General features: G+C 39.7%; 1 protein-coding gene across 1 annotated transcript in view; it reads left to right on the top strand.

The window, feature by feature from the left end:
- The window catches only part of LOC112216156 (carboxy-terminal domain RNA polymerase II polypeptide A small phosphatase 2), a 34,246-nt gene extending 9,170 nt beyond the window's left edge, over positions 1 to 25,076 (top strand). The window contains exons 2-7 of the mRNA XM_024375935.2: positions 8,903 to 9,054; positions 12,531 to 12,632; positions 18,913 to 18,969; positions 19,943 to 20,035; positions 20,543 to 20,728; positions 20,963 to 25,076. Of these exons, the coding sequence (XP_024231703.1) occupies positions 8,903 to 9,054; positions 12,531 to 12,632; positions 18,913 to 18,969; positions 19,943 to 20,035; positions 20,543 to 20,728; positions 20,963 to 21,088 (716 nt within the window). The 3' untranslated portion in view covers positions 21,089 to 25,076. The remainder of the gene's footprint in view (positions 1 to 8,902; positions 9,055 to 12,530; positions 12,633 to 18,912; positions 18,970 to 19,942; positions 20,036 to 20,542; positions 20,729 to 20,962) is intronic.
- Positions 25,077 to 25,463: the final 387 nt, after the last annotated feature.

Here is a 25,463-nt window from a genome sequence, read left to right as displayed (position 1 = left end):
TTCAGACAAAGCAGCCAAAAAGATATCTGCCATATTGGGTGATTGACATTAGTCAGAAATAACATAAATATTCACTTACCTTTGATCTTCATCAGAATGCACTCCCAGGAATCGCAGTTCCACAATAAATGTTTGTTTTGTTCGATAATGCCCAATTATGTCCAAATAGCTTCTTTTGTTAGGGCGTTTGGTAAACAAATCCAAAAGCGCGTTCAGGTCCAGCCAAACTCTGGACAAAAAGTTCCTTTAAAGCCCGTAGAAACTTGTCAAACTAAGTATAGAATCAATCTTTAGGATGTTTTTATCATAAATCTTCAATAATGTTCCAACCGGAGAATTCCTATTCAGAGTCTGCTTCAGAGTCTGTGGCAATCTGCCAGACACCTGGCTCATTCCTCTCTCATTCGGTCCCACTTCACAGTAGAATCCTGAAACAAAGTTCTTAAGATTGTTGACATCTTGTGGAAGCCTTAGGAAGTGCAACATAACCAATATCCCACTGTATCTACAATAGGGGCTGAGTTTTTAAAAAACTACAAGCCTTAGATTTCCCACTTCCTGGTTGGATTTTTCTCAGGTTTTCACCTGCCATATGAGTTGTGTTATACTCACAGACACCATTGAAACAGTTTTAGAAACGTCAGTGTTTTCTATCAAATACTACTAATAATATGCATATATTAGCATCTGGGACAGAGTAGCAGGCAGTTTACTCTGTGCACGTTATTCATCCAAGCTACTCAATACTACCCCCCTGTCACCAGGAAGTTAAGGCTATATTACTTGGGAAATAGTATGACAGTGTGTGACCTTTTAACATGGTCCACACACACCCAAAATGATATGAAGAGGGCATCCCTCCCTCTCGGGGAGGCTGAAAAGATTCAGCATGGGCCCTCAGATCCTCACAGTTCTACAGCTGCACCATTGAGAGCATCTTGACTGGCTGCATCACCGCTTGGTACGGGAACCCAACCTCAAGGGGTTACAAAGGGTGGTGAGTACGGCCCAGTCCATCACTGGGGCCCGAGATCCCTGCCATCCAGGACCTCTATACCAGGCAGTGTCAGAGGAAGACCCAAAAAATTGTCAAGACTCCAGCTACACAAGCCATAGACTGTTCTCTCCGCTACCACATGGCAAGTGGTACCAGTGCACCAAGTTTGGGACCAACAGGACCCTGAACAGCTACCTACAAGCCACAAGACTGCTAAATAGCCAATGAAATGACTTCCCGGACTACCTGCATTGACCATTTTTTGCACTCACTCCGTGCGCACACACTGGGGCCACACTCACCACATATGCTGCTGCTACTGTCTGTCTATTCTTTTGCCTAATCACTTTTACGATATGTACATTTACCTCATACCCCTGCACATCGACTTAGTACTGGTTCTCCCTGTCTATGGCCATGTTATTTTTATTTGCTTTAAGCTATTTACTGTGCAGTTATTCCTCGTGTCACTATTAAAAAATATATATCTTTAACCAATGCGTTGTTGGAAAAGGATCTGTAAGTAAGCCTTTCAATGTTAGTGTTGTATAGGAAGCATGTGACAAATAAGATGTTCTTGATTTGAGGATGATTTTTGGTTGTGAAGTTGAACCCAGTCCCAGTTTAGAACAGGGAGTGTACTTCATTGCAGCTTCATACCTGTAGTTGAGAGTATGACCTATAAAACTTGGTTGCTCATCAACTTGGTTTAGTTGGAAAATCCAAATCCTCTGACACAGCAGGCCGAACTAGAGTCAAAAAGTTTTATTTAAGTTCCAGCGAGGGGAACCTGAGTCTGAAGTAGATTTAGGCCTTAACCTGAACAGGGCAGAGGGAACAGGAAATACTTACAATAAAGGATGGTAGAAAGGTATTGACAAAAATGTCATGTTAAGGCTACGTACTTGTTTCAAGGAGCACGTGAGCGCTGAAGTTGGGAAATGTAGGAGCGCAATGAAAAACATTCAAACTAACTTTTTTTTTGTAGTAATGGTCAAAGATGACTGTCAAGATTCTGTGGTCAGTGTATTCTCCATGGCATTCAGGGGCTGCAGTGAAGTAATCATTGCAACAATTATCAGTTTTATTTTTGTACTTTTAAATATATATTTTTTTAATTACAGTTTGCATGGCTGCATATTTTGCCGCAAATGTGAGTAAAATGGTCGCGTTGAAGAGCCCTGTAAGCATTTAGTTCTGATAAGTGAGAGGCCCACTCTTGCACCTCTTCACATTCACATCAAAGTGTGTGTTCACCTTATCCAGGAGGGAGGATGTTCAGTAAGGTTATTTCCATTTAAAAGGACTCATGAGCACCAACATTAAGTCTATATTTTTGAGAAATTGAAGGCATACATTTATCAAACATTTTGCATCATAAAAATGTTGAAAAATCAAAGGCTTTGATTTCTGGTCAAAAAGATGGAAAGGGGATCTTTGAAAACATCTACCAGAATAAGTCTTAAAACATTATTAGAAATGCATCAAAACACAGCCAACTAATATCAAAACGTATATGTAAGTTTAAGAAACGTTGTCTTGTGCCTTGAAATTCCGTTACCAAAAACCCATATCTTTAAAATCTTTTCCAATTTTTCTCCTTCATGAGGAAAGATAGGTCTGCCTTTTACTTGTTAATTCCGTTAACTATCAATTACTTGTAGTGTGTTTACAGTTATCAGTTTTGTTCATGAATGATTAAGTAATTAAAACTCAAATCTGTTACCAAACCGGTTATGTAAATTCTGAAAAATTGTACATGGAATTTATGCAATTGAATTGGCTACATTGGGAAGTCATAGTAGTCACAAACCACAGTTGTATTCACAAGTTTGGACAGTAAAGAAAACTAGAGTAAATGTAATTTTTATTTGTCACATGCTTCATAAACAACAGCAGTAGACTAACAGTGAAATGCATCAATGCCGAGAGAAAAAGGGGAAATAATAGAAAAAGAATAACATGAAGAATAAATACACATTTACTAATGATAACTTGGCTATATACACGGGGTACCAGTACCGAGTCGATGTGCAGGGGTACGAGGTCATTTACTTTATTTATTTAACCTTTTATTGAACTAATCTTAACTAATTGAGGTAGATATGTACATGTATGAAGGAAATAAGGGACATAGTTCCGTTTGAGTTCATTAAAATAATAGCCATTGTGTAGAATAATATCCAAATATGCAAAGGAGATATTGCATATTTATACCTTTCTGTGTACCTATTTAGGATACATCACCATGAAGAGAATAACATTCATATCCATAACTATGCATTTCCGTATAGTTCAGATCAGGGTCCCATGATGAAATTCTGTTACTGCAATTCCATTACCTGGTGTATATCCACTTCACTTACTGCAGTTCAATAACCAATATTTTGTTTTTCTGTAGACATCATAGAATCTTAATTCAGAGCAGATATTTAACAAAGTTTTTGGAAAATGTCACGTTTACTGAAATTCTGTGACCAAACTGCATCTGCACAGTTCTTCCAGTAAATGTGTTTTTGTAAAATATTCAGTGTGAATTCTTAAAAGTAGTCATTGTGCATAGTTGTATGGTTGGTTGAACTTTGAAATCAGTGGATTTTGTTTGAAATACATTTCAAGTGAAAAATCAGTGTCTCGCCACTAGTTCCGTGACCGTGGAATTACCCGTAATTCAAATGGATCCTTTTCCTCTCTTTTTCCTCTCCTTTTCTAATCCTAACCTGAGTACCAGAGAGCTGGCGTTACTCCAACAGACTCTTAAATTCTAGCCTGTTATTTTTGTAGCTAAAATGTTTTTGGTGCCGAGTCACTATTAATAGCTATGCTGGAATTTGTCTAATAATAGACATTTACTGTCATTAAATGTTTGTCAGCACTTTTTGGTTGTAGCCTTCTCTTGAGTCAGCGAATGTGTCCCAAACGCCCCCCTATTCCCTATGTAGTGCACTGCTTTTGACTAGGGCTAAGATGACACCAGTATTGCAATATTTTTTTCCCCCATGGTAAAACTGAAAACACGAAGCAGACCAAACTCTGGTCCTTCAAAAACCTGCTGTATCTAAATTTGTGTGTGCTATAGCTTGAAAATAAATACAACATAATAGGGTTGAATAGAGGGAACCGAGTTACTGAGATTTTCCTGAGGCGGCAAGTAGCCTAGTGGTTAGAGCGTTGGTTGCTAGACCGAAAGGTTGCATTATCGAATCCCTGCGCTGACAAGGTAAAAATCTGTTGGTCTGCCACTGAACAAGGCAGTTAACCCACTGTTCCTAGACCGTCATTGTAAATAAGAATTTGTTCTCAACTGACTTGCCTAGTTTAACAAACTCACTCCCCTTTCCTGGGATAACAGTGTGAACTGTCAATTATAATACATAATTTCTATGAACACCATGGTGTGAAATGGAACTTAAATTATGTCTAAATGTCTAAATAGGTCTTCTCTACAGCCTCTGCTATCTGCATCAATCATCTAGCTGCATGATCAATCATCAAGTTCCGCATGCATGTATCATCACATCAGGTTACTTATTTTCTTGTGACAGGTAGGCCTACATTTGCTGCAACAGCCTATGCTACAGTAATGCTACAGTAATATAAGGACTGAATGCATGTCTAATTTACACATATGTCTGGCCTAGCCCGAACCATGAAAAACAGCCCCATTATTCCTCCTCCACCAGACTTTACAGGTGGCACAATGCATTGGGTCAGGTAGCGTTCTTCTGGCGTCCACCAAAACCAGATTCCTCCGTTGGACTGCCACATGGTGAAGTGTAATTCATCACTCCAGAGAATGCGTTTCCACTGCTCCGCTTGGCATTGCGCATGGTGATCTTATGCTTGTGTGCAGCTGCTCGTCCATGGACACCCATTTCATGAAGCTCCTGAAGAACAGTTCTTGTGCTGACGTTGCTTCCAGAGGAAGTTTGGAACTCGTTAGTGAGTGCTATGCGCTTCAGCACTCTGTGGTCCCATTCGGTGGGGTGTGGCCAACTACTTTGCGGCTGAGGTGTTGTTGCACCCAGATGTTTCCACTTCACAATAACAACACTTACACTTGACCAGGGAAGCTCTAGCAGGCAGGAATTTCACGACCTAACTTGTTGGAAAGATGCCACGTTGAAAGTCACTGAACTCTTCAGTAAGGCCATTCTACTGCCAATGTTTGTCTATGGAGATTGCATGGCGGTGTGCTCGATTTTATACACCTGTCAGCAATGGGTGTGGCTGAAATAGCCGAATCCACTCATTTGAAGGGGTGGCCATATACTTTTGTGTGTATCTATATATATCCTACCGCTTTCGCATAATAAATTAGTCTTATGAAGGATGGGTTATGTCTCTTGTGCAATATCCCCATGTACTCCGCTGTCCTCTCATTAATAACTTTTTTTTAAACTCATTTTCACATATAACACACTAACACACAGTCAAAATACTCTGACATATTGACCAGATAAATACTCTGTCTAAAAGATAGATAGATTATTCGTCTACCATAGTCCAGCACAACTTTCCTATGTGTTATATTTAAATGGTTTTAAAGTATTGTTTGAATTTATATTTTGAAAGGTTTCTGGTTTGCTCAGATAAATTATTACATTTCTTTATTGCTCTAAATCGAAATGTTATTTTGCCTGTCTGGATAACACATCGATGGTGGACAATCTATTATTAGTATTTACCGAATGTATGTCTCTTACCAACTGAATACTGTTGTGAATAGAGTTTGACCGTTTTTTCAATTATCTTGTTGATTGATGACCAACCAAGAGCATTAAACATGACTACAACAGAAGATCCATATCTCCACCTTAAAACAATCCTTGCTGCTTTGTTCTGTACAATCTGCAGCCGCCTAATTTCACTTGCTGATGCATTTCCCCAGACCACAGAACAGTACTTCACCTGACTCTCAATTAATGCTTGGGTTATTTGCTTAAGAATCTTTCTCTGTAAATATTTAGCTATCCTTCTGATCATGCATGCAGTTTTTTTATATAGTTATTTGAGACTACCTTGATAAACAGTTGTCTAGCTGCACTCCTAGTAGTTTGATTTCTGCCACTTCCTCAATTTGTACTCCCCCATTAATTTAATCCCATGCTGTGTTGGCTTTTTCCTGGGGGAACAGACCAATATAACCTTGGTTTTCTTGGTGTTCAAAACAAGTTTGTAACAGCAAACCCACTCCTTGATATTTCTCAGATCTACTTGTAGAGCTTGCTGTACCTGTTGAACCGATGTCTTACTGTATCAATTATAGTATCATCTGAGAATATAGTAGCTTGAGTTTCAGATAAAAGACATAAGGAAGGTCATTGGTATATATTAAGTAAAGAAGTGGCCCAAGGCAGCTGCCCTGCAGTATTCCACAGTTTAAAGCATGAGGGGAAGAAAAATAACTATTGATATAGGTGGACTGTTTCCGATCAGTTAGATATGACTGTACCCAATTCAATGCTACCTTCTTAAAACCATAATGCAATAATTTTGTAAATTATTTAATGATCCACTAAATCAAACGCTACTCTAAAATTTAAAAATAGTACACCCACAAACCTGCCATTATCCATAGCATTGAACCACTGGTCAGTCATGTCAACCAATGCAGCAGTAGTGGAATGGGTTTTGCGATAAGCTTGCTGATTGACTGTAATCAGATCATTCTTTTCCATGTACTCCCATATTTGTCTACTCACAATACCCTCCAATATCTTACTGAATGAATGGAGTAGACAAATTGGTCGACTATTGGCAGGAGTAATGGGTCCTTTGCTGTCTTTCGGGATAGGACCCAGTTTAGCATGCTTCCATACATTTGCAAACGTCCCCAGTGACCAATTAAATGTGTGTTTTAGTGGAGCTGTAATCTGGGGAGCAGCAATCACGTTGTAGAAACATCTCAAGGATGATCAATGGAAACAGGATGTACCTGAGCTCAATTTCGAGTCTCATGGTAATGGGTCTGAATACTTAATCTAAATAAGATATTTCTGTTTTTGAATATATTTGCAAATATTTCTGAACTTGTTTTCGCTTTGTTATCATGGGGTATTGTGTGTAGATTTTTTTTTAAAATCCATTTTAGAATAAGGCTCTAACTTTAACAAAGTGTGGAAAAAGTAAACGGGTCTGAATACTTTCCGAATGCACTGTAACTGTTGAAAGTGAGGAAGGAGGAAGCAACAATAGAGAGAGAGTAATACGCACATCATTAGGGGAAATATTATAAAATATATATATGCGTCAGCCTACTAAATGTAAAAATGTAAATTTCTAAATTAAAATCAAATTTACTAGCTTATAATTGTAACGTTGTCGGACACATGTCCTGTACCAGTATTGCATGTTCGTTTCCATCTTCATGGTTTGATCGAGATGCGTAATTCTACTTTAATACAGTACAGTAGGCCTAATACAGTCCACACTCAAAAAGATTAGCCTACTGGAGCTTGTTCCATTTATCTATGGGCTTTTATGGTTTTCTGTAGTGTGTAATGTGCTATCCATGCGCTGAATCACAGCACAATCCTTTTGGGCTCGGGCTCATGAAATGTCTTAAGCTCGTAAAATATCTTTACTGTATGGTTCAGTGTGCATCAGGCTTGAATTTTCATTCCTACAAAATTTGTAATCAAATCCAGACATATTTATATGCTTTAGAATGACACTTCTGGTTTTGGTCGGAAATACTGGGTTACCCAGGAGCAAAGTTATTTATCCTCGGGATGGAACATTTTGTAAAATAACTGGAAAATATTCAAACCTACAACATGTTTCTTTCCGACATTAGTGCTGTTTTCCTAAAGTTAAATGCGCTTTGTGTTTTGTTTTCTTGCATGATACTAACAAGTGTTGAGATACTGGTAGCGTCCTGACCCTACTTTTGACCAAGGCTCATAGTCCACTACATAGAGAATAGGGTGCTTTTTGGGACTCAGACCAGTCAGTCAGTCAGTGGCTTTTTATACTTCCTCCTCTCGTGCCTCCCAGATGCCTGAGTGTGTAAATGGAGCCGACTCCCTCTGACCCTGTGAACTGAGCTCATGCAGAAATAGACTGACACAGAGAGCAGGATCGGTTTCCTGCCTGCTCTGATCTGTCAGCCCTGGTAAAGACTAGGGAGGGAGGCCTGAATGATATATTCTAGTGACAACAGGATTCTCCTCTAGAGAGCGATATGGAAGGCATATAAAGGCCGTCGGAGATGAAGCCTAGTCCTGGAATAAAAAACAAGCCCAATCTCCGTTACTCCAGGACTAAGCTTAATTGGTGTCTGGAAAACCGGCCTTAATGGTTACTTAAGTGTTAAGGCCCGAGGGAGTGTGATATATGGCCAATATACCATGGCTAATGGCTGTTTTTTATGCACAATGCAACACGGAGTGCCTGTATACAGCCCTTAGCTGTGGTATATTGGCAATATATCACAAACAGTAGAGGGGCCTTATTGCTATTATAAACTGGTTATCAGTGTAATTAGAGCAGTAAAAATACATATTTTGTCATACCCATGGTATACGGTATGATATACCATGGCTTTCAGCCAATCAGCATTCAGGGCTCGAACCACCCAGTTTATAATGGTTATCAGAGAGGGTGACATCATAAATGTTTGGTACCAATTAGGGTGTCAGTTATTGTAGGTCTACTTGTTATGGGTGTTAGTTAGTGATTGAGATTGACTGGAAGACTCATGATTGCAAATGAAAGTAGTCCCGGCGAAGTCTGTTTAGGGGTAAGGGGGGTAAGGGATTTAATTTTTGTGTCTTCTCTTTATCCCATATTAAAACACTCAGTAACTTATATTCTAGGTGTGGGTATACCCATATGGGTTTCACCTGCTGTGAGTTTTATTTACATATTTGTTGATATTGTTTTTGTTCCTTCTCTCCCTAGGCCAGGTGAACAAATCTTCCCCAAAGAAGCCTCGGAGCCGAAATATCTTCAAAGCGCTCTTCTGTTGCCTCCGAGCACAGGATGCCTCTCAGCCTCTACCCCCTGCCCAGGATACCTTACTTCCTCCTGAGGACAATGGGACGATTGCCAAGGTAACACAAACATCCCCCCAGCAACTTCTGTCCAAGAGGCTATGGCATGTAGTGATGCAATTTACATCAGAAGTGGTCTTAAAAAGTGGCAAATTCAATGAAATGTAATGTTAGATAAATCGGAGTGAATGGAGAATAAAGCCTAGATGGAGATTTTATAATTTCTCCCTGACATAAAATTGGTCTTCATGCTCTACAATCTTATTTCCTCAGATTCAGTATTATTCTGTCTGTTTTCACACTGTTCAGTACTCTAGATAAACCATGTAATTACTATATTAAATGGCTAATGTGGCCTAATATGAATCACTATGGCTCTATTAACGTAATTTACCAACTATAGTAGATCCATACAGTACAACACTTGTATTTGGGTCAATGGGTAAGCATAACTACATCCCAAATGGTACCCTGTTTTCTGTGTAGTGCACTACTTTTTACCAGGGCCCACAGGCCTCTGGTCAAAATTAAGGCACTTTTTAGGGAATAGGGGGCCATTCGGGACGCATCCCATATCATTACCCTGCAGATTAATATCTGTGACTTTGAATTACAGTTCCTTTTAGCTTAATGACTCATGTCCCCACACCATGTTCAGATGTTAGACTGCTCATGAACAGTCAATTCCCAGTTCACTTAAGTCTTCAGAATTTAATTGGGCCAAGATAATAGGGTGTAGATAAATATAATTAAATTATTCAAATGTCACAGTTGAAACTACCACGCTTCCCAGATCTTCCCCCTGTATTTATTTATTTATTTATATTGTATGGTGTCCAAACAAAACGCAGATTTTGACCATGGGTCAAATGTTAATTGTATAGATAATCCACTAAGAAAACCAATGGTCCAAACCTCATGTCTCTATCATAATCGGTTCAAAAGTTCGTTTTTGCCCTTGTAAGATGGAGGCCAGAGAAAGAGTGGTCAGAAGTAAGGAAAATTGCACAGCATCATGTCAGCTAGGCTGGATGCGGTGCGAGAATGATTGAACTCGTCATCTTTCATCTCGACTCTGCAGGATATGAAACAATTTAGAGGTAAGAGAGATCCATTTTGAGACATGTAGTGTTTTCAACCGAGCACTGAGCTTACTGGAAGCTTTTTATTTTCAAAACCTTTTACATTTAATTCATCCCGTGCCATACTTATTTAGATTTTTGCAACCCACGAAAACAACAGGAAGACTACCATCACAACATGTAAAATCCACTAAAGGAACTCGGTGCTTATTATCGGATGTAATAGGTTACGAAACCTGACTTTTTGGATACTGTTAATGAAATGTTTGATAAATACTCCACTGAACGATTCAGAACATGAATAATCATATTTGTCGTGTTAAATGTATTTTATAACATAAGGAAGTTAAATTTCCTCTCACGTGTGTTTTCACCCACTCTGGGCATAGTGCGTGGACACCCTATATATTGATGACACTGGTTTAGTTAACATGTTGGTCAATGGGCTTTTTAAATATGAGCTGTTCAGACAAAGGCTAACCGTTTAAACTCTCCCCTGTGCTAGCTAAGGCTAACCGGCTTAAATTCTCCCCTGTGTTAACTAAGGCTAACACCTTAAACTCTCCCCTGTGCTAGCTAAGGCTAACCGCTTAAACTCTCCCCTTTGTTAACTAAGGCTAACACCTTAAACTCTTCCCTGTGCTAACTAAGCACCCTCTTCGACTGATGATGCTTCAACTGTTTACCAAACACATTAGTCAGTAAAAAAACAAAACACATCTGTTATGTTAGACTTTATAACATAGATTAACACGACCGTGTGGACCTCTGTTCTTCTGTTAAGTGTTTAGAGAGAGAGCGTGGATAGGTTTAGAATAGATAGGCAGGCTACTTGTAGGCAGCAGCACATTTAGACCAAAGAGGAAAATATTTTGGTTGCAGAAATTAAGCTACTTTTCTCCCAACGCTAGGCTGTATTAGGCCTGTCCTCAAGCCAATAAAATACTTTGTTGCTGATATGTAGCCTAATGCTGGTTTGTTTTCTACTAGGCACAGTTCAGAACTGTCATGGATATAGGCCTAGAATAGATGTTTGTGTTGAGCCCTGTTGGTGGGTTTGGGATGGATGAGTGGGAGACTCTAGAACCTAGTTAATGGTCTTTTATCTCTTTGATTAGCTTGATCTACTTCAAAACCTTCGCTACCAGTTTCAAGTACGTAAAGGACAATATCACTGTGGTTTTTGTGGAAGTTAGAACTATACTGAATGGGGTTAAATTAAACTGTCAAATTGGGGATGATGCTCAGGCAAATGTTTGTTATGACAGTTTTTTTGTTATTTTGATCCATTATCGTCAGACATGTTATACACAGCTGTTAAATGCTATTGTATTTGGGATGGAAAAGGAAATTAATTCAGTTTTGCAGGACAGTGTATTGTGCAATAGGATACGTGTCTTCAATTTTGATTGTAGATGGGCCATAGGTTATTTTTCTGAAACTCACATTGAACGTGATTCCTGTATAGCATTGTACCAGAGTCCCAGGTTATTAGATGATGGATTCCCTCTGGAATCTGTCGTCAAGTGTGGGGTGTGATGGGTTTTCAGGTACTGCAGAGGGTCTGAGATTTGTATTTATTTTATTATTGTTATTTCAATGTTTTTATGAATATTGCTAACAGAATAAACACATGTTTAATTACATACTTAGTGTAGAATAGAGGATAATATCATCTTTCTAATAATGCCCACATTATTTCTCAACTCCTAATATTGAGCATGTTACACTCATTGAAGCCAATTACAGTCACAGGAGTATCTGCCCTAGGCTTTGAAAAAGCACCCGTGAATAGGCTACCAGTGCGGCACACAGCTGGTAAGCTTTGCCAACACATTGCTTACCTTTGTTTTACCAGCTAAACAGCTGCTTTTAGTGAAAAGGTTTTTGGAATTGCCCTTCTAGCTAATAGGCTATGTTAGAGTTTCTACTTCCTCTTCCAATTATAATGTGGGGAGATCAAAATAATGAAAAACTATTCCCAGTCTAATAATTTTAAAATGTTAATTACTTCTCCTTGCCATTCACCTGATTAGACAAGAAAAACTGTTTTGCTAACGTATGATGGTGTCCCGGTTTGCCTGGGAGAGGGTCCCTGGGCAAGAAAAGGTTCAACACAGGGAAAAGTGTAACCTGGTGGCCAAACATGTTACTACAGTGCACTCTGAATATAAGAATCTTAGATATAAGAATTAACCACTTACAGTAGTTTTAAACGGTGGGACGGAAGTATTTCTAAACTATAATCAACAATGGCCACTTACTTACTGGGACTTATGTGATTTTTATAGCCAATGCGATTCTTACAAGGCTGGTGCACTGTAATGTGAAAAAGAGAGTAGGATGAGTGCAACGTGTAGTGGTGCAGGCTGGGTAATGTGGTTCCTTTTTGACCTCCCTGCCTCTACCCTCCTACTCCTCTCCCTACCCTTCTCCCTGTCCCGCCCCTTTCAGGTCCCAGAGACCAGTCTACTGCCAGAGGTAACCCCTGAGGATGAGGGCAAGATCTGTGTGGTCATTGACCTGGACGAAACGCTGGTGCACAGCTCATTCAAGGTAACACACACACACACTTAATAAGAAATGGTGCTTATGGAAAACCTTGACCTATTATCTCACCACATATGAAGAATTCAGAGAGATGTTGTTTTGATCCTGTGCAAGCCAGGGCAGATGATCATGCAGTATATACAGTTGAAGTCGGAAGTTTACATACACTTAGGTTGGAGTCATTAAAACTCGTTTTTCAACCACTCCACAGATTACTTGAAAGCAACCTATAGTTTTGGCAAGTCGGTTAGGATATCTACTTTGTGCATGACAGAAGTAATTTTTCCAATGATTGTTTACAGACAGATTATTTCACTTATAATTCACTGTATCATAATTCCAGTGGGTCAGAAATGTACATACACTAAATTGACTGTGCCTTTAAACAGCTTGGAAAATTCCAGAAAATGATGTCATGGCTTTACAAGCTTCTGATAGGCTAATTGACATTGTTTGAGTCAATTGGAGGTGTACCTGTGGATGTATTTCAAGGCATACCTTCAAACTCAGTGCCTCTGCTTGACATCATGGGAAAATCCAAATAAATCAGCCAAGAGCTCAGAAAAAAAATGGTGGACCTCCACATGTCTGGTTCATCCTTGGGAGCAATTTCCAAATGCCTGAAGGTACCACGTTCATCTGTACAAACAATAGTACGCAAGGATCAACACCATGGGACCACACAGCCGTCGTACCGCTCAGGAAGGGGATGTTTTCTGTCTCCTAGAGATGAACAGACTTTGGTGTGAAAAGTGCAAATCAATCCCAGAACAACAGCAAAGGACCTTGTGAAGATGCTGGAGGAAACCGATACAAAAGTATCTATATCCACAGTAAAACGAGTCCTACATCGACATAACCTGAAAGGCCGCTCAGAAAGGAAGAAGCTACTGCTCCAAAACCGCCATAAAAAAGCCAGACTACGGTTTGCAACTGCACATGGGACAAAGATCGTACTTTTTGGAGAAATGTCCTCTGGTCTGATGAAATAAAAATAGAACTGTTTAGCCATAGTGACCATCGTTATGTTTGGAGGAAAAAGGGAGAAGCTTGCAAGCCGAAGAACACCATCCCAACCGTGAAGCATGGGGGTGGCAGCATCATTTTGTGGGGTGCTTTGCTGCAGGAGGGACTGGTGCATATCACAAAATAGATGGCATCATGAGGCAGGAAAAGTATGGGGATATATTGAAGCAACATCTCAAGACATCAGTCAGGAAGTTAAAGCTTGGTCGCAAATGGGTCTTCCAAATGGACAATGACCCCAAGAATACTTCCAAAGCTGTGGCAAAATGTATTAAGGACAACAAAGTAAAGATTTTAGAGTGGCCATCACAAAGCCCTGACCTCAGTCCTATTGAAAATGTGTGGGCAGAACTGAAAAAATGTGTGCGAGCAAGGAGGCCAACAAACCTGACTAAGTTACACCAGCTCTGTCAGGAGGAATGGGCCAAAATTCACCTAACTTATTGTGGGAAGCTTGTGGAAGGCTACCCAAAATGTTTGACCCAAGTTAAAAAATTGAAAGGCAATGCTACCAAACACTAATTGAGTGTATGTAAACCTCTGACCCACGGGGAATGTGATTAACGGAATAAAAGCTGAAATAATTCTCTCTACTATTACTCTACTATTATTCTGACATTTCACATTCTTAAAATAAAGTGGTGATCATAACTGACCTAAGACATGGACTTTTTACTAGGATTAAATGTCAAGAATTGTGAAAACTGAGTTTTAATGTATTTGGCTAAGGTGTATGTAAACTTCCAACTTCAACTGTAACTCTTACTTCACTTGTTTGCAACAACAGGTTGTAATCTCGTGGCTCAGTTGATAGAGCATTGCGCTTGCAATGCCGGGGTTGTGTGTTTGTTTCCCACGGGGGGCCCTGTACAAAAATGTGTGTTCTCACTGCTAGTGATGCACCGATATTACATTGTTGGCCGATACCGGTATCCAATATTTTCCTTGCCAAAAAAAACTATGCAGATAACCGATATTTATACTTTTAGCAGCCTTTTAAGCATTCTAGTACAGTTAAATAGTTAACACACACATGGACGCAGCGGTCTAAGGCACTGCATCTCAGTGCAAGAGGCGTCACTACAGTCCCTAGGCTGCATCACAAGTCCTTGCATCCATAACTGTTTAGTCTGGTCCGTCATTGTAAAAAATGATTTGTTCTTAAAACTCTTACAGCTACCCCCCCTACTTTTTTCAATTTCCGCTTGAAGACATACCCAAATCTAACTGCCTGTAGCTCAGGCCCAGAACCAAGGATATGTATATTATTGGTTTCATTTGAAAGAAAACACTCTGAAGTTTGTGTAAATGTGAGTTGAATGTAGGAGAATATAACACAATAGATATATATATCTGGTTTAGATAATACAATGAAAAAAACATTTTAATTTTTATTGTTGTATCATCATCTTTAAAATGAACAAGACAAAACAAACATTCAGATAGGATGATGGGGACAATTTCAGTGAAAAACATAAGAGGGCAACAGTACTTTTGCAAAGTTTCAGAATGATAACTTCCAAAATGAGTGTGCTACATGACATTTATCATGAAGTCACCCAGGTGTGTCCCACACAAGTAGCCCAAATGTACCCAAGTGGCCAAATTGGTGAAGTTATACATTTTGAATGGAATAACTATATACCAAATACCAAAATTGTATTCTAAAAATATATACATTTACAAAATAACACTTTCAATATTTGGAAGACCCTCAGTCCTCTACACAATATTGTGCTGCTGATGCCAGGTGCCATAGCAGTCTCTTTCTGCTGTAAAGCAGAGGGTCACCAAGCATGTGGTGCAGGTGATGGGGGACTTCATTTTGCAAAGAACACAGCGACGCCTCCATGCTGTGCCCTTTTGGCCCTGAGGCACATCCATGCCTGCAGAAATAAATTTGGGCAGATGAACACCACTTGTGGCAGGAGCTGGATGAACCAGCTTCAGTGGGGGATGGACACCTTGGCACTGGGAGCTCCCATTCGGAGTCAGTGTCACTGTGAAAGAAAATGTTCAGTTAGAATAGTTTCACATATGAGCCCTGTATCAACAGGTATAATAAAAAATATATATATAGAGTACAGGGAACATAAGGTTAAATATATTATTATAGACCTGTAAGATCTACTGTCTCATTTATATTATGGCAGACCAGCTAGATCTACTGTCTATTTTATGTTATGACATTTCAGCTAGATCTACTGTCTTTTATTATATTACAACAGACCAACTGTATCTACTGTCTCCATTTCACTTTGGCCATTGTTGTGGGCCTGCCCTCCCCTCAACAGCCTCAAATAGGCTATTTCATGTGGGGGTGGGGTGGGGTGGAGCGGCAGACATACGCATCTCGGCCATGCTCCCTCTAATCCACAATATGTATATATACACACACAAACATAGGCTATGGGTCATAAACATACATACAAACATACCCCCACCCACAATGTATAGCCAAAGTGTACTTTACACATTTCATTACATTTTTATATATTGCTACTAAAACTTTTAAAAATCAAATAATATTTTATATTATTAATTTCAAACAACTGCATTCGCATGAGAAGAACTTACCAGTCCAAAACGATGTCCTCTCCGTTCAAAAAATATTCCTCCATTTGGGAATCAAAGCTATGAATCGTCCTCCAACAATCTCTCTCACTTTCCCGATCAATTTCTTCTAAAATTGTGTGTACATCTGTATATCTAGACTTAGATTTAGCTTTCCCTGACTTAGTCGCCATACTGATTGATATATAAAAAGCTGAAGATGCGCTTTACCAAAAAAGTGCTGTGCGTAACATGCGCTCCTTCCAGTATGAATCTTCAATGGCGAATGACCCTCTTTACGCCGGAGTTTACAACATGGGTTGGTCTTCCAACACATAACCATTACATATTGCCGTTTACCTCAGCTCATTGGCTATCTACCCAGCTAGATTTCAAGACGATCTGTGGTCATTGGGTTAAAATACAGTCAATCAACTAAACAGCAGTCATATCATTGGTGCACAATGATGTCATTACTTGTTGTCTTCAAATCGGTTTCTTTCAGTCAATACGTCCAGCGAAAGGACCTATCAAGTTTGGTTGTGTTACAAACAAACCAGTTGATTGCAATGAAACCAAACATGACTGGAAAAGTCACGTTTAGTGTGTGTATTTACATCGAATGTGTCGTCGAAAATTGAATGAGACGGAATTCACAACACAAGCGGTTCACAAAATGTTTCGTGTTAGGCTATAAAAATGGATTTTATCAAACAAAAGACCATTCGTTGTGTAACAATGAGCATTGGGATTGCAAACAGAGGAAGATCGTCAAAGGTAAACAATTTATTTTATTGCAATTTGTGATTTTGTTACGCCTGTGCTGGTTGAATTAGTTTTTTTTATGGGGCTCTATCCTCAGATAATCGCATCGTATTCTTTCGCATTAAATCCTTATTTAAATCTGACAATGCAGTTGGATTAGCAAGATTCTAGGCTTTCGAAACATGTGAGACACTTGTATTTTCATGAATGTTTAATATGACTATTTATGTAGCGATTACCGTATGTTGTCGAATTTAATCCCGCTAACGGGTTCGGTGCGCAGAGAGGTTCAGTAGCTGGCTAGCGATCATTTTCATGAACTGAAGTTCCATTTCAATAGGCGAACAACAAGTGGCAACCTTGCTAAAACTTACTCATAAGGTTTCCTAAATCATTGCTAAGAATAATACAAATGACTGCAGTTTCTGCTTGTCATTGTTTTCAGGCTGGTTGTATTGGTGCTAGCTAGGTACCAAGCTAAAGCTAGCCACCCTATAAGTTGCTTTGGAACAAATTATGTTTTATTACCAACTCAGTATTGTAAACACATCGTTCGTGTCCTTGTTTGTAGACATCGTTCGTGTCCTTGTTTGCTTGTTTGTAGACTTTTTTTGTACAGCTTAGACAGTGCTACTATCTTTTTTGACACGCAAAGACCCAAACGGCGTTCCATAGTGTGTATGTCGTGAAGCTAATAGTGACGCTATTACTGTGTAACTCCGGTAGGGCAACATCTAAAAAGTAGCACACTTGGTAGTGTGTACCCGTGCTCGACCAGTCGGCGAAAGCCAACATCACCCTCGACAGAGAACGGTTGATTGTCAAGGGCAATGAATTCCATTATCTTGGCTTTAATGGATTTCACCTTTGAGTTGTCTCGCTGAAATGTTCTTACTCTTTCAAATGACTGCTCGACTTGTTGACTGCTCGATCCACACAGCAGACAATCTATGGGCTAGGTTAGGAATGCTGTGTTGCACGTAGAGCGCAAAATTTGGCGTTGCATTATTACGTCTTGTACCTACGTTATGTAGGTTTGCACGGTAGCTTTGACATAGGTTTTTAACATCGGCGTTAAACTAGACATCGGTCGATACCGATGTTGGCATTTTTGGCTAATATCGTCCGATTCCGATATGTTCACCAATATATTGTGCATCCCTACTCACTACTGTAAGTTGCTCTGTATAAGAGTGTCTGCTAAATGACTAAAATGTAATCATTTGATTTAGTCCTCTTGTTTGTGGTCGTCTCACTTGTAGATCCCCCTATTAGTCTGTGTGTCATATGTAGTAATGGACAGCTGTTAGCTGGATCAGGTAGCTCATTACACTGGCTGGGAGAGTGAAAGAGGAGATGATGATGATGCTGTAAACACATTCATCAACAAAACATTGGTCACCGGCAAACAGACCACTGTTGTACATATCCCCCTTAGTTTACATGTTTCTCTTGATAGGGCATGATTTCAACTACTTTTGGTGGGGAGGAGTGGTTTGTTTTTTTCCTCATTTAAAACTTGACTATGATTTTAAATGTGTTTTATAAGACTATCATCTCTGTTAGCCGGGAATTAAAATCTAGTGTTAGTTGGTCGGCTGTGTAATTTAACTTTTGTGTTTTACTTGTTAGAAATTAAGAGTTCTGACAAAAATGAAGTCTCCACCCTCACAAAAGGAAACTCTCAGTCAAAGCCCCTCCTCTCCCGGGCGGTGTGGGCGCACACACAAAGCACTCAAGGGGAATCTGCTCAGATCTCACGCATCTCATTCAGTCCTGGCAGATTCTCTCGGTCTACACGCAGAATCTGCTCATGGGAGATTACAGAATATCTCATCTTTGTGGTTAATGTATACTTTTGTCTTTTGAGTGTCACTGCAACTGGTTTTATTGGATTTGAAAACTGATGATGGTGAATGGTTGTCCTTTTCTGATCCTGTAGCCCATCAGTAATGCTGACTTCATTGTACCTGTGGAGATTGAAGGAACAACACACCAGGTAACTTATAATGATTATGGCATTCAGATCAACACACATGTATGTGCTCCATCAGACAAATTCAAATAATCAGCCTCCCTGTGTTTATGTTTAGCTATTGCAGCCCATTAGAGAAATACAACTGCTTCGGAAATTGAACACATTTAACATTAATACGTTAATTCAAATTTGAAATCAAAAGGAACATTTGTTGTATAAATGTTATTTTCCATGATCAAGATGGATTTACTTCTTATTGTAGAAGTCATAGCTACATATGTATCAATTGTAAAAATGTTAAAGCTGTATGGTACAGTTAAGCCAGGGGTCAGCGAGGGCTCCCTCACCCCATAATGGCCTCCTCGTCGTGGGACACTAGCCAAAGCTCTCTGGCTTCGGCCTGATTCAAGTAATCCAGGATAGGCTGGTTCCCGCCAGCACGGCCTATTCTCGATTACTTGTTTCAGGAGGCGGCTGCCAACTTCCAACACACCCTCTGGAACGACCACACCGACAGACGCTTGGACGCATTCCCTGACCCACAGACGGAATGAGTAGGAAAAAGCAGGCAGACCAAACAGGGAGGCAGGCCTCCATTGTATTCAGTAAATGTTTAACCCTTTTTTAACCTTCCTGTTCAGGTTCGTTTTATATGTTGGCTTTCTTTTATTTTCTGAAATGTTGAACCAGGTTGTTGAATGGATGAAAGATGGATCCACTTGTGCTTACTAGCCTCTGTTTTCTTTCACTGTTGCCTTTTCAATTTGCCAACACATTAAGCTTTTTAAGCCAGGTGAGTCAACTCTGTAGCCAGTGAATAACTTTGATCAGATTGCAGATCAATAGATACTGTGTCCTTACGGACTGGAGTTGTGTGAAGTTGCTCCAGTCAGTTAGTTAGTCCATAGACTAGTGTTCATAGATGGTCGCTGCTGGATAGCTGTACTTGATTCTCCTAGCCAGATGCTTATAACTGTGCTGTGATGTGTCCCAGGTTTTCGTCCTGAAGAGGCCACATGTCGACGAGTTCCTCCAAAGGATGGGAGAGCTGTTTGAGTGTGTTCTCTTCACTGCAAGTCTTGCAAAGGTAACATTGCTTTTACTGTTTTGGAAAATTAACTGGTACTTACACCATTTGCTCCACCTGGTGGCGATGAGATATGCCTCTTGAAAACGTAGCAATTCCAGCACTGTTAAAGGGATACTTCGGTTTTTTGGCAATGAGGCCCTTTATCTACTTCCCCAGAGTTGGATGAACTTGTGGATACCATTTTTATGTCTCTGTCCAGTATGAAGGAAGTTAGAGGTAATGTTGCTAGCCAATGCTAGTTAGAAATTGCGCTTGTGCTAGTTAGCAATTAACTTCAAACTGCCGCAGAGACATAAAAATGGTATCCACAAGTTCATCCAACTCTGGGGAAGTAGATAAATGGCCTCATTGCCAAAATCCCGAAGTATCCCTTCAACTCATCTGTACCACCCAACATACCACTCCCCATACATCCTACTCTCTGTCCTACTCCCTTCCTGGCCCTCACTACCTTTCTGTTTCTATCTTTTTCTCTCCATCTCCTCCCTCCCGTCTCTCCTGCAGTATGCAGACCCAGTGACCGACCTTCTAGATCAGTGTGGTGTGTTCCGGACACGTCTCTTTCGGGAGTCCTGTGTGTTCCATCAGGGCTGCTACGTCAAGGACCTGAGCCGCCTGGGCCGCCAGCTCAACAAGACCCTCATCCTGGACAACTCCCCCGCCTCCTACATCTTCCATCCTGAGAATGCTGTGAGTGCTGCTGTCCAGCCTGAGCTTTACTGTCTCATGTAGAATCACTGAGGTGATCTTCCTGGTTTAAGCAAGAAGCTATTTGATGCCAACATTCCCGGGGGGGTTTTCTGAATGTGTGTTTTAAACTGTGGAAATCAACATTTCCCAACTGCAGTGAAAAGTTTATTTCCTTAATTAATAGCCTAATTTCTCTAAAATGTCAAATGTTTTAATCTATGTGTGTGTTCTCAGGTGCCTGTGGTGTCCTGGTTTGACGACCTGGAGGACACAGAGCTGCTGAGCCTCTTGCCTGTCTTTGAAGAGCTGAGTGAGGCGGAAGACGTCTATGCCAAACTGCAGCAGCTACGGGCCCCCTGACACGACACACCCCCTCTTATAAGCCAGAATCTCCCCCTCCCAGCCAGACCACACCCATCAACCGACGGAAAAAGACCAAACCTTACTTACATACACACACTGTGTGTGGTGTTAGTATCCTAGACACACACTCGGTAGTGTGTTTGTTTGGCCCCTGAACTGTGTGTCTGGACGGCTGTCCATTGTTCCTACTATTTTCCTCCTCAGTATGTTAGCTGGTGCTGCAAAACTGCTGTTCTGGAAAAAATCCAACAAACACAATGCAAAGTGGCTCACTCTTTTCTCATTTTAAATGTACTCAAACACATACTAGTACTCCAATCATTTGAACTGACTGGCCAGATCTTTGTTTCTCTAAAAACAAGACTTAGATTTTATAGCACTAATTGCGACACAAAACAATTGACTGTACACACAACATCTCTGCTTCGACAATAATCTCTGGACAAACACTTTGAAGGGGGACTCTAAAGCATTGCAAGGAAACTACAAAAAACACATAGTGATTTTAATTTCCATTTCGTAGTACAACGGCCTGTATAAAGGCGGTTTTTAAGGAAGTTTCTCCTGGATGGATTGAGTCCTTCAGGAAATTAATTTTAAAAGCTAAACCCAGTGGTCTTTCTGATCCAAGGCCAGCATGACATGACATTACAGTGCATGACATGACCTCATTTGAGCAGACCTTACATGGGGAGCAAGGGATCTCCATCTTTGTGCCTTCTGAAAAGAAAAATATATTAATTCTGTTTTGGTTTTGAAGTAAGAAAAAATTGCGTTCTTTCCAGAAAATGGTTCTTTTTCAATTGTTAGGTTTTTCTATACATTTTTGCGATGTCTTTTAAATGTTTGATATGGTAAGAAGTGTAGATGACTTTTGTAATGTCTTGGATGTTGAGGAAGAACAGCCATACGTTAACAGCCTCTGTGTATGTTGTATTTACATGAAATCCTCCATTCTCATTAGCTGAAGATAACCTAATCATCGGCCAATAGGGACCATTACAAACCAAGGGTCACACCATCGTGTAAAGGCAGGGCTGTAACATAAACCCCGCCTCTTTATGCAGATTCACCCTGAGATGCATCAGGTACAGGACACTTGAACTGGTTTCCCAAATTTTTTGGCACCCCCTTTAAAAAATGCCCTTTAAATGAACAGACTAATTTAGACTTTAAAGTTCGGTAGCAAATTTGGAGTGATTCTCTGCTGGTGTATAGTCTGCTAAGGATGCCATATTGGTTAAACCGAGGCCTTTTTGTTACATTTTGTGTCAAGCCTTCTGGGTGCCATATTTGGGTCGCGTGAGGGACTTGTGATAAGTAGGCTGCTAAGAGTGAACACAATGCACACTAGTTTACCCCCTACCGGTTGCCCTTTATCCATAGTTTGCCAAGTCATTTCCACTCAACTTTTACGATTTTAAAATGTATCCTATTTAAGGTAAGATATTTCGTTTTGTAAAAAAAAAAAAAAAAAAACGACAATATTGAGAAGTAAAAGTATGTGTTTTACAAATTCTCTTTGCGTTATTGCCTGTTCTAGAAGTTCTACAGTACTCACACTGACATATCTTAGGTGTTGTACACATTGTGGGGTGGCAGTGGTTTTGTGGTGGCAAAATATGGATTGATTTAGCAAGATATGTTCTATTGCTCAAATTGTAACTGTAAGCACACACAGGCATGCCCAATCCTGACTAGTCACTGTATCCCAAAGAGATTTGTTTTGTGGTTGTTTTATTCACAAGATAAAGCACCGCCTTATACTATTACACTCTATGAAGTGCCTACGGTTTCTTTCTGCGTTGAAAGCTTTAGAATAAAACATCAAGGGTCTCCATCATCCCCATTTTTCATTTTAGAATTTTACAACTGATAACCTGTCTAGTGTTGGTTGGAAATTGAGTAATCCACAAATCGCTCTTTGCCAAGTGATCCTACTCCGCTGTTTCATTGGGATTCAAAGAAAGGGCAGTGTGTTAGAATGTTGTGGACCCCACATCCACACTGTCAGAGAAATGTATCTACTGCATGTTTGTCATGTGTCCTGTAGATATTTATAAGCGTGTTAATCCCTGGCTGCATTGCAAATGGCACTCTATTCCGTATATAGTGCACTACTTTTGACCAGAACTATGGGCTCTGGTTAAAAGTAAAAACTAAAAAAGGTTTTATTGTCACATACACCGGACAGGTACAGTGAAATGTGTTGTTTTACAAGGTCAGCCATAGTATTACGGTGCTCCTGGAGCAAATTAGGGTTAAGTGCCTTGCTCAAAGGCACATCGACAAATTTCTCACATTGCCGGCTCGGGTATTCGAACCAACAACCTTTCAGTGACTGGCCCAACGCTCTAACCGCTAGGCAGTGCACTATATAGGGAATAGATTACCTTTTGGGACGCACAAGAATCCTCTTCTTTTGTCAGTTGTATAGGATGTTAAGTTTTGTCTTCTGGTGGTGGGATTTGGTGGAGGGTGCACAAGGTGTGACCTGACTGTGTTATTGTTATGTCTGAAACACGAAAGGTAAAGTGGGGTCATAGACATCAGTATTTACCAAAGCTCAACACTTTTATTTTGTGGAGGTGGGTTGTAGGAGGGGAGGGGTGTGGGCACCAAATATTCACACAATTTTAATTAAAGCATTCTTGTGCCAGTTTCCCTTCTAGTCAAAAGAACCAGTATTGTTGCATTAAACATGCAGCACTTCACTGTCAGTAATGGTGAATCGGTAAAAGAGGCCTACATGATACCTGGTATATTCAGTCAAAATGTCTGCTGACATGAAATTACTAAATGTAGTGAAAGATATTGACATTCAAATCAGAGGTGACATGTCAAACGCTAATTACAGTCATGTTATGGATCATGGTTTCAGGAGAAAGTTTATCGTCTATGATTGTGAGGTAATATGTAATGTCTATGAAATGCATGCTATGGCCCTCAACAAATGCGACTTTAAAAATGTCCTGTGTTTGATTCAAATATAGTTTACTCTTAAGTGAGAAATACAAGATTTCATGATCCCTTTGTTCCTATGCATCGGAATGATGCAATTATAATTGAGATCATACTATTGATTTTATCTTCCACATATACATTTTATTTTCTCAAAGACCTGGAGAGAAATAATGTAAAGAACTAGAGTGTTATGTCCTTGAAATTAGTTTGTCCTAAAAAGTCCAATTGTAAAAATAAATAAAAAATAATTCTTGGTACTTGGTAATTCTTTTCTTTTTTGATATGAAATATTACAAACAAATAATGGATTGAAATATAGCTCTAAAAAGCTTTGTTCTCTTGTTTTGGACATGGATTATTCCTATTTGGATTATTTTGTCATTTCTAACATATATGGAGATCTTTCTGCAATCTCTTTATTTTAAGTGTTCAGTTGGTTTACTTACTGTGCGGCTTCTTAGATGCCAACCAACGATCAGAACAAAATAAGGTATGATTCAGAGGGTACAATCTATTGATGCCTGTATGTCTTGATCAATCTATTGAATAGATTGTCATGGTGACCAATGTAGTATTTTCTGATAAGTGATGGGAAAATATTCAGCAAGTAAGTTCTGTTTGGATCAAATTATTTTTTGTTAACTGGATTCTTTAATGGGTTGATTGTGTGGTTGGGTCAGGATTTGTGTACCATGAACAAACTGCTGATCTTACACAGAAACTATGCAGAAGGAGATACTGAAATACATATAGTATATTGCTAAAATGATCAACCCACTGGGCACAGACGTCAATTCCACATTGGTTCAATGTAATTTTGTTGAAATGACGTGGAAACAACGTTGATTTAACCAGTATGTGCCCAGTGGGAACTTTTACTCTTGAAAATATGTTTTGTACAGCTATTTTCTGAAAACTTTAACGTAAGATTCCTGCATTATATTTTTGGGGGCTTTTTTGTTAAACTAGCAATTCTGAAAATTGTTTTTCAAAGATGGAATAAAAACATTGATTATACTGAGTTTGTCTACTGTAGTGTATATATGTCCGCATTTCCAGAGAGCAGTAACACATTCATTCACCTTGCTACACACACCAAACAAACATACCCAAACCTCAATGCCCAATCACAAAGAGATTTGCATTCCACAAACAATATTGTAGAATCAGAAAGTCAAATTCAGAGTAAGCACCCCAAATGGCACCCTTCTCCCTATATAGTACACTACTTTTAACTAGGGACCATAGTGGTTTGGTCCAAAGTAGTGCACTATGTTGGGAATAGGGTGGCGTTTGGAATTCAATCAGAGGCTTTTGGGGAGAGTCATTACGTTATGACATCATAATATGTGATGTTATGAATCAGCTGTCCACTGTGTTTGGACAAAGCCCTGTCCATCAATGGCCA

This window comes from Oncorhynchus tshawytscha, linkage group LG02 (genome assembly GCF_018296145.1).
Source record: "Oncorhynchus tshawytscha isolate Ot180627B linkage group LG02, Otsh_v2.0, whole genome shotgun sequence".
Classification (NCBI taxonomy): domain Eukaryota; kingdom Metazoa; phylum Chordata; class Actinopteri; order Salmoniformes; family Salmonidae; genus Oncorhynchus; species Oncorhynchus tshawytscha.
The sequence above is the reverse complement of the archived record's forward strand: the minus strand, read 5'-3'. Positions and strand labels throughout refer to the sequence as shown.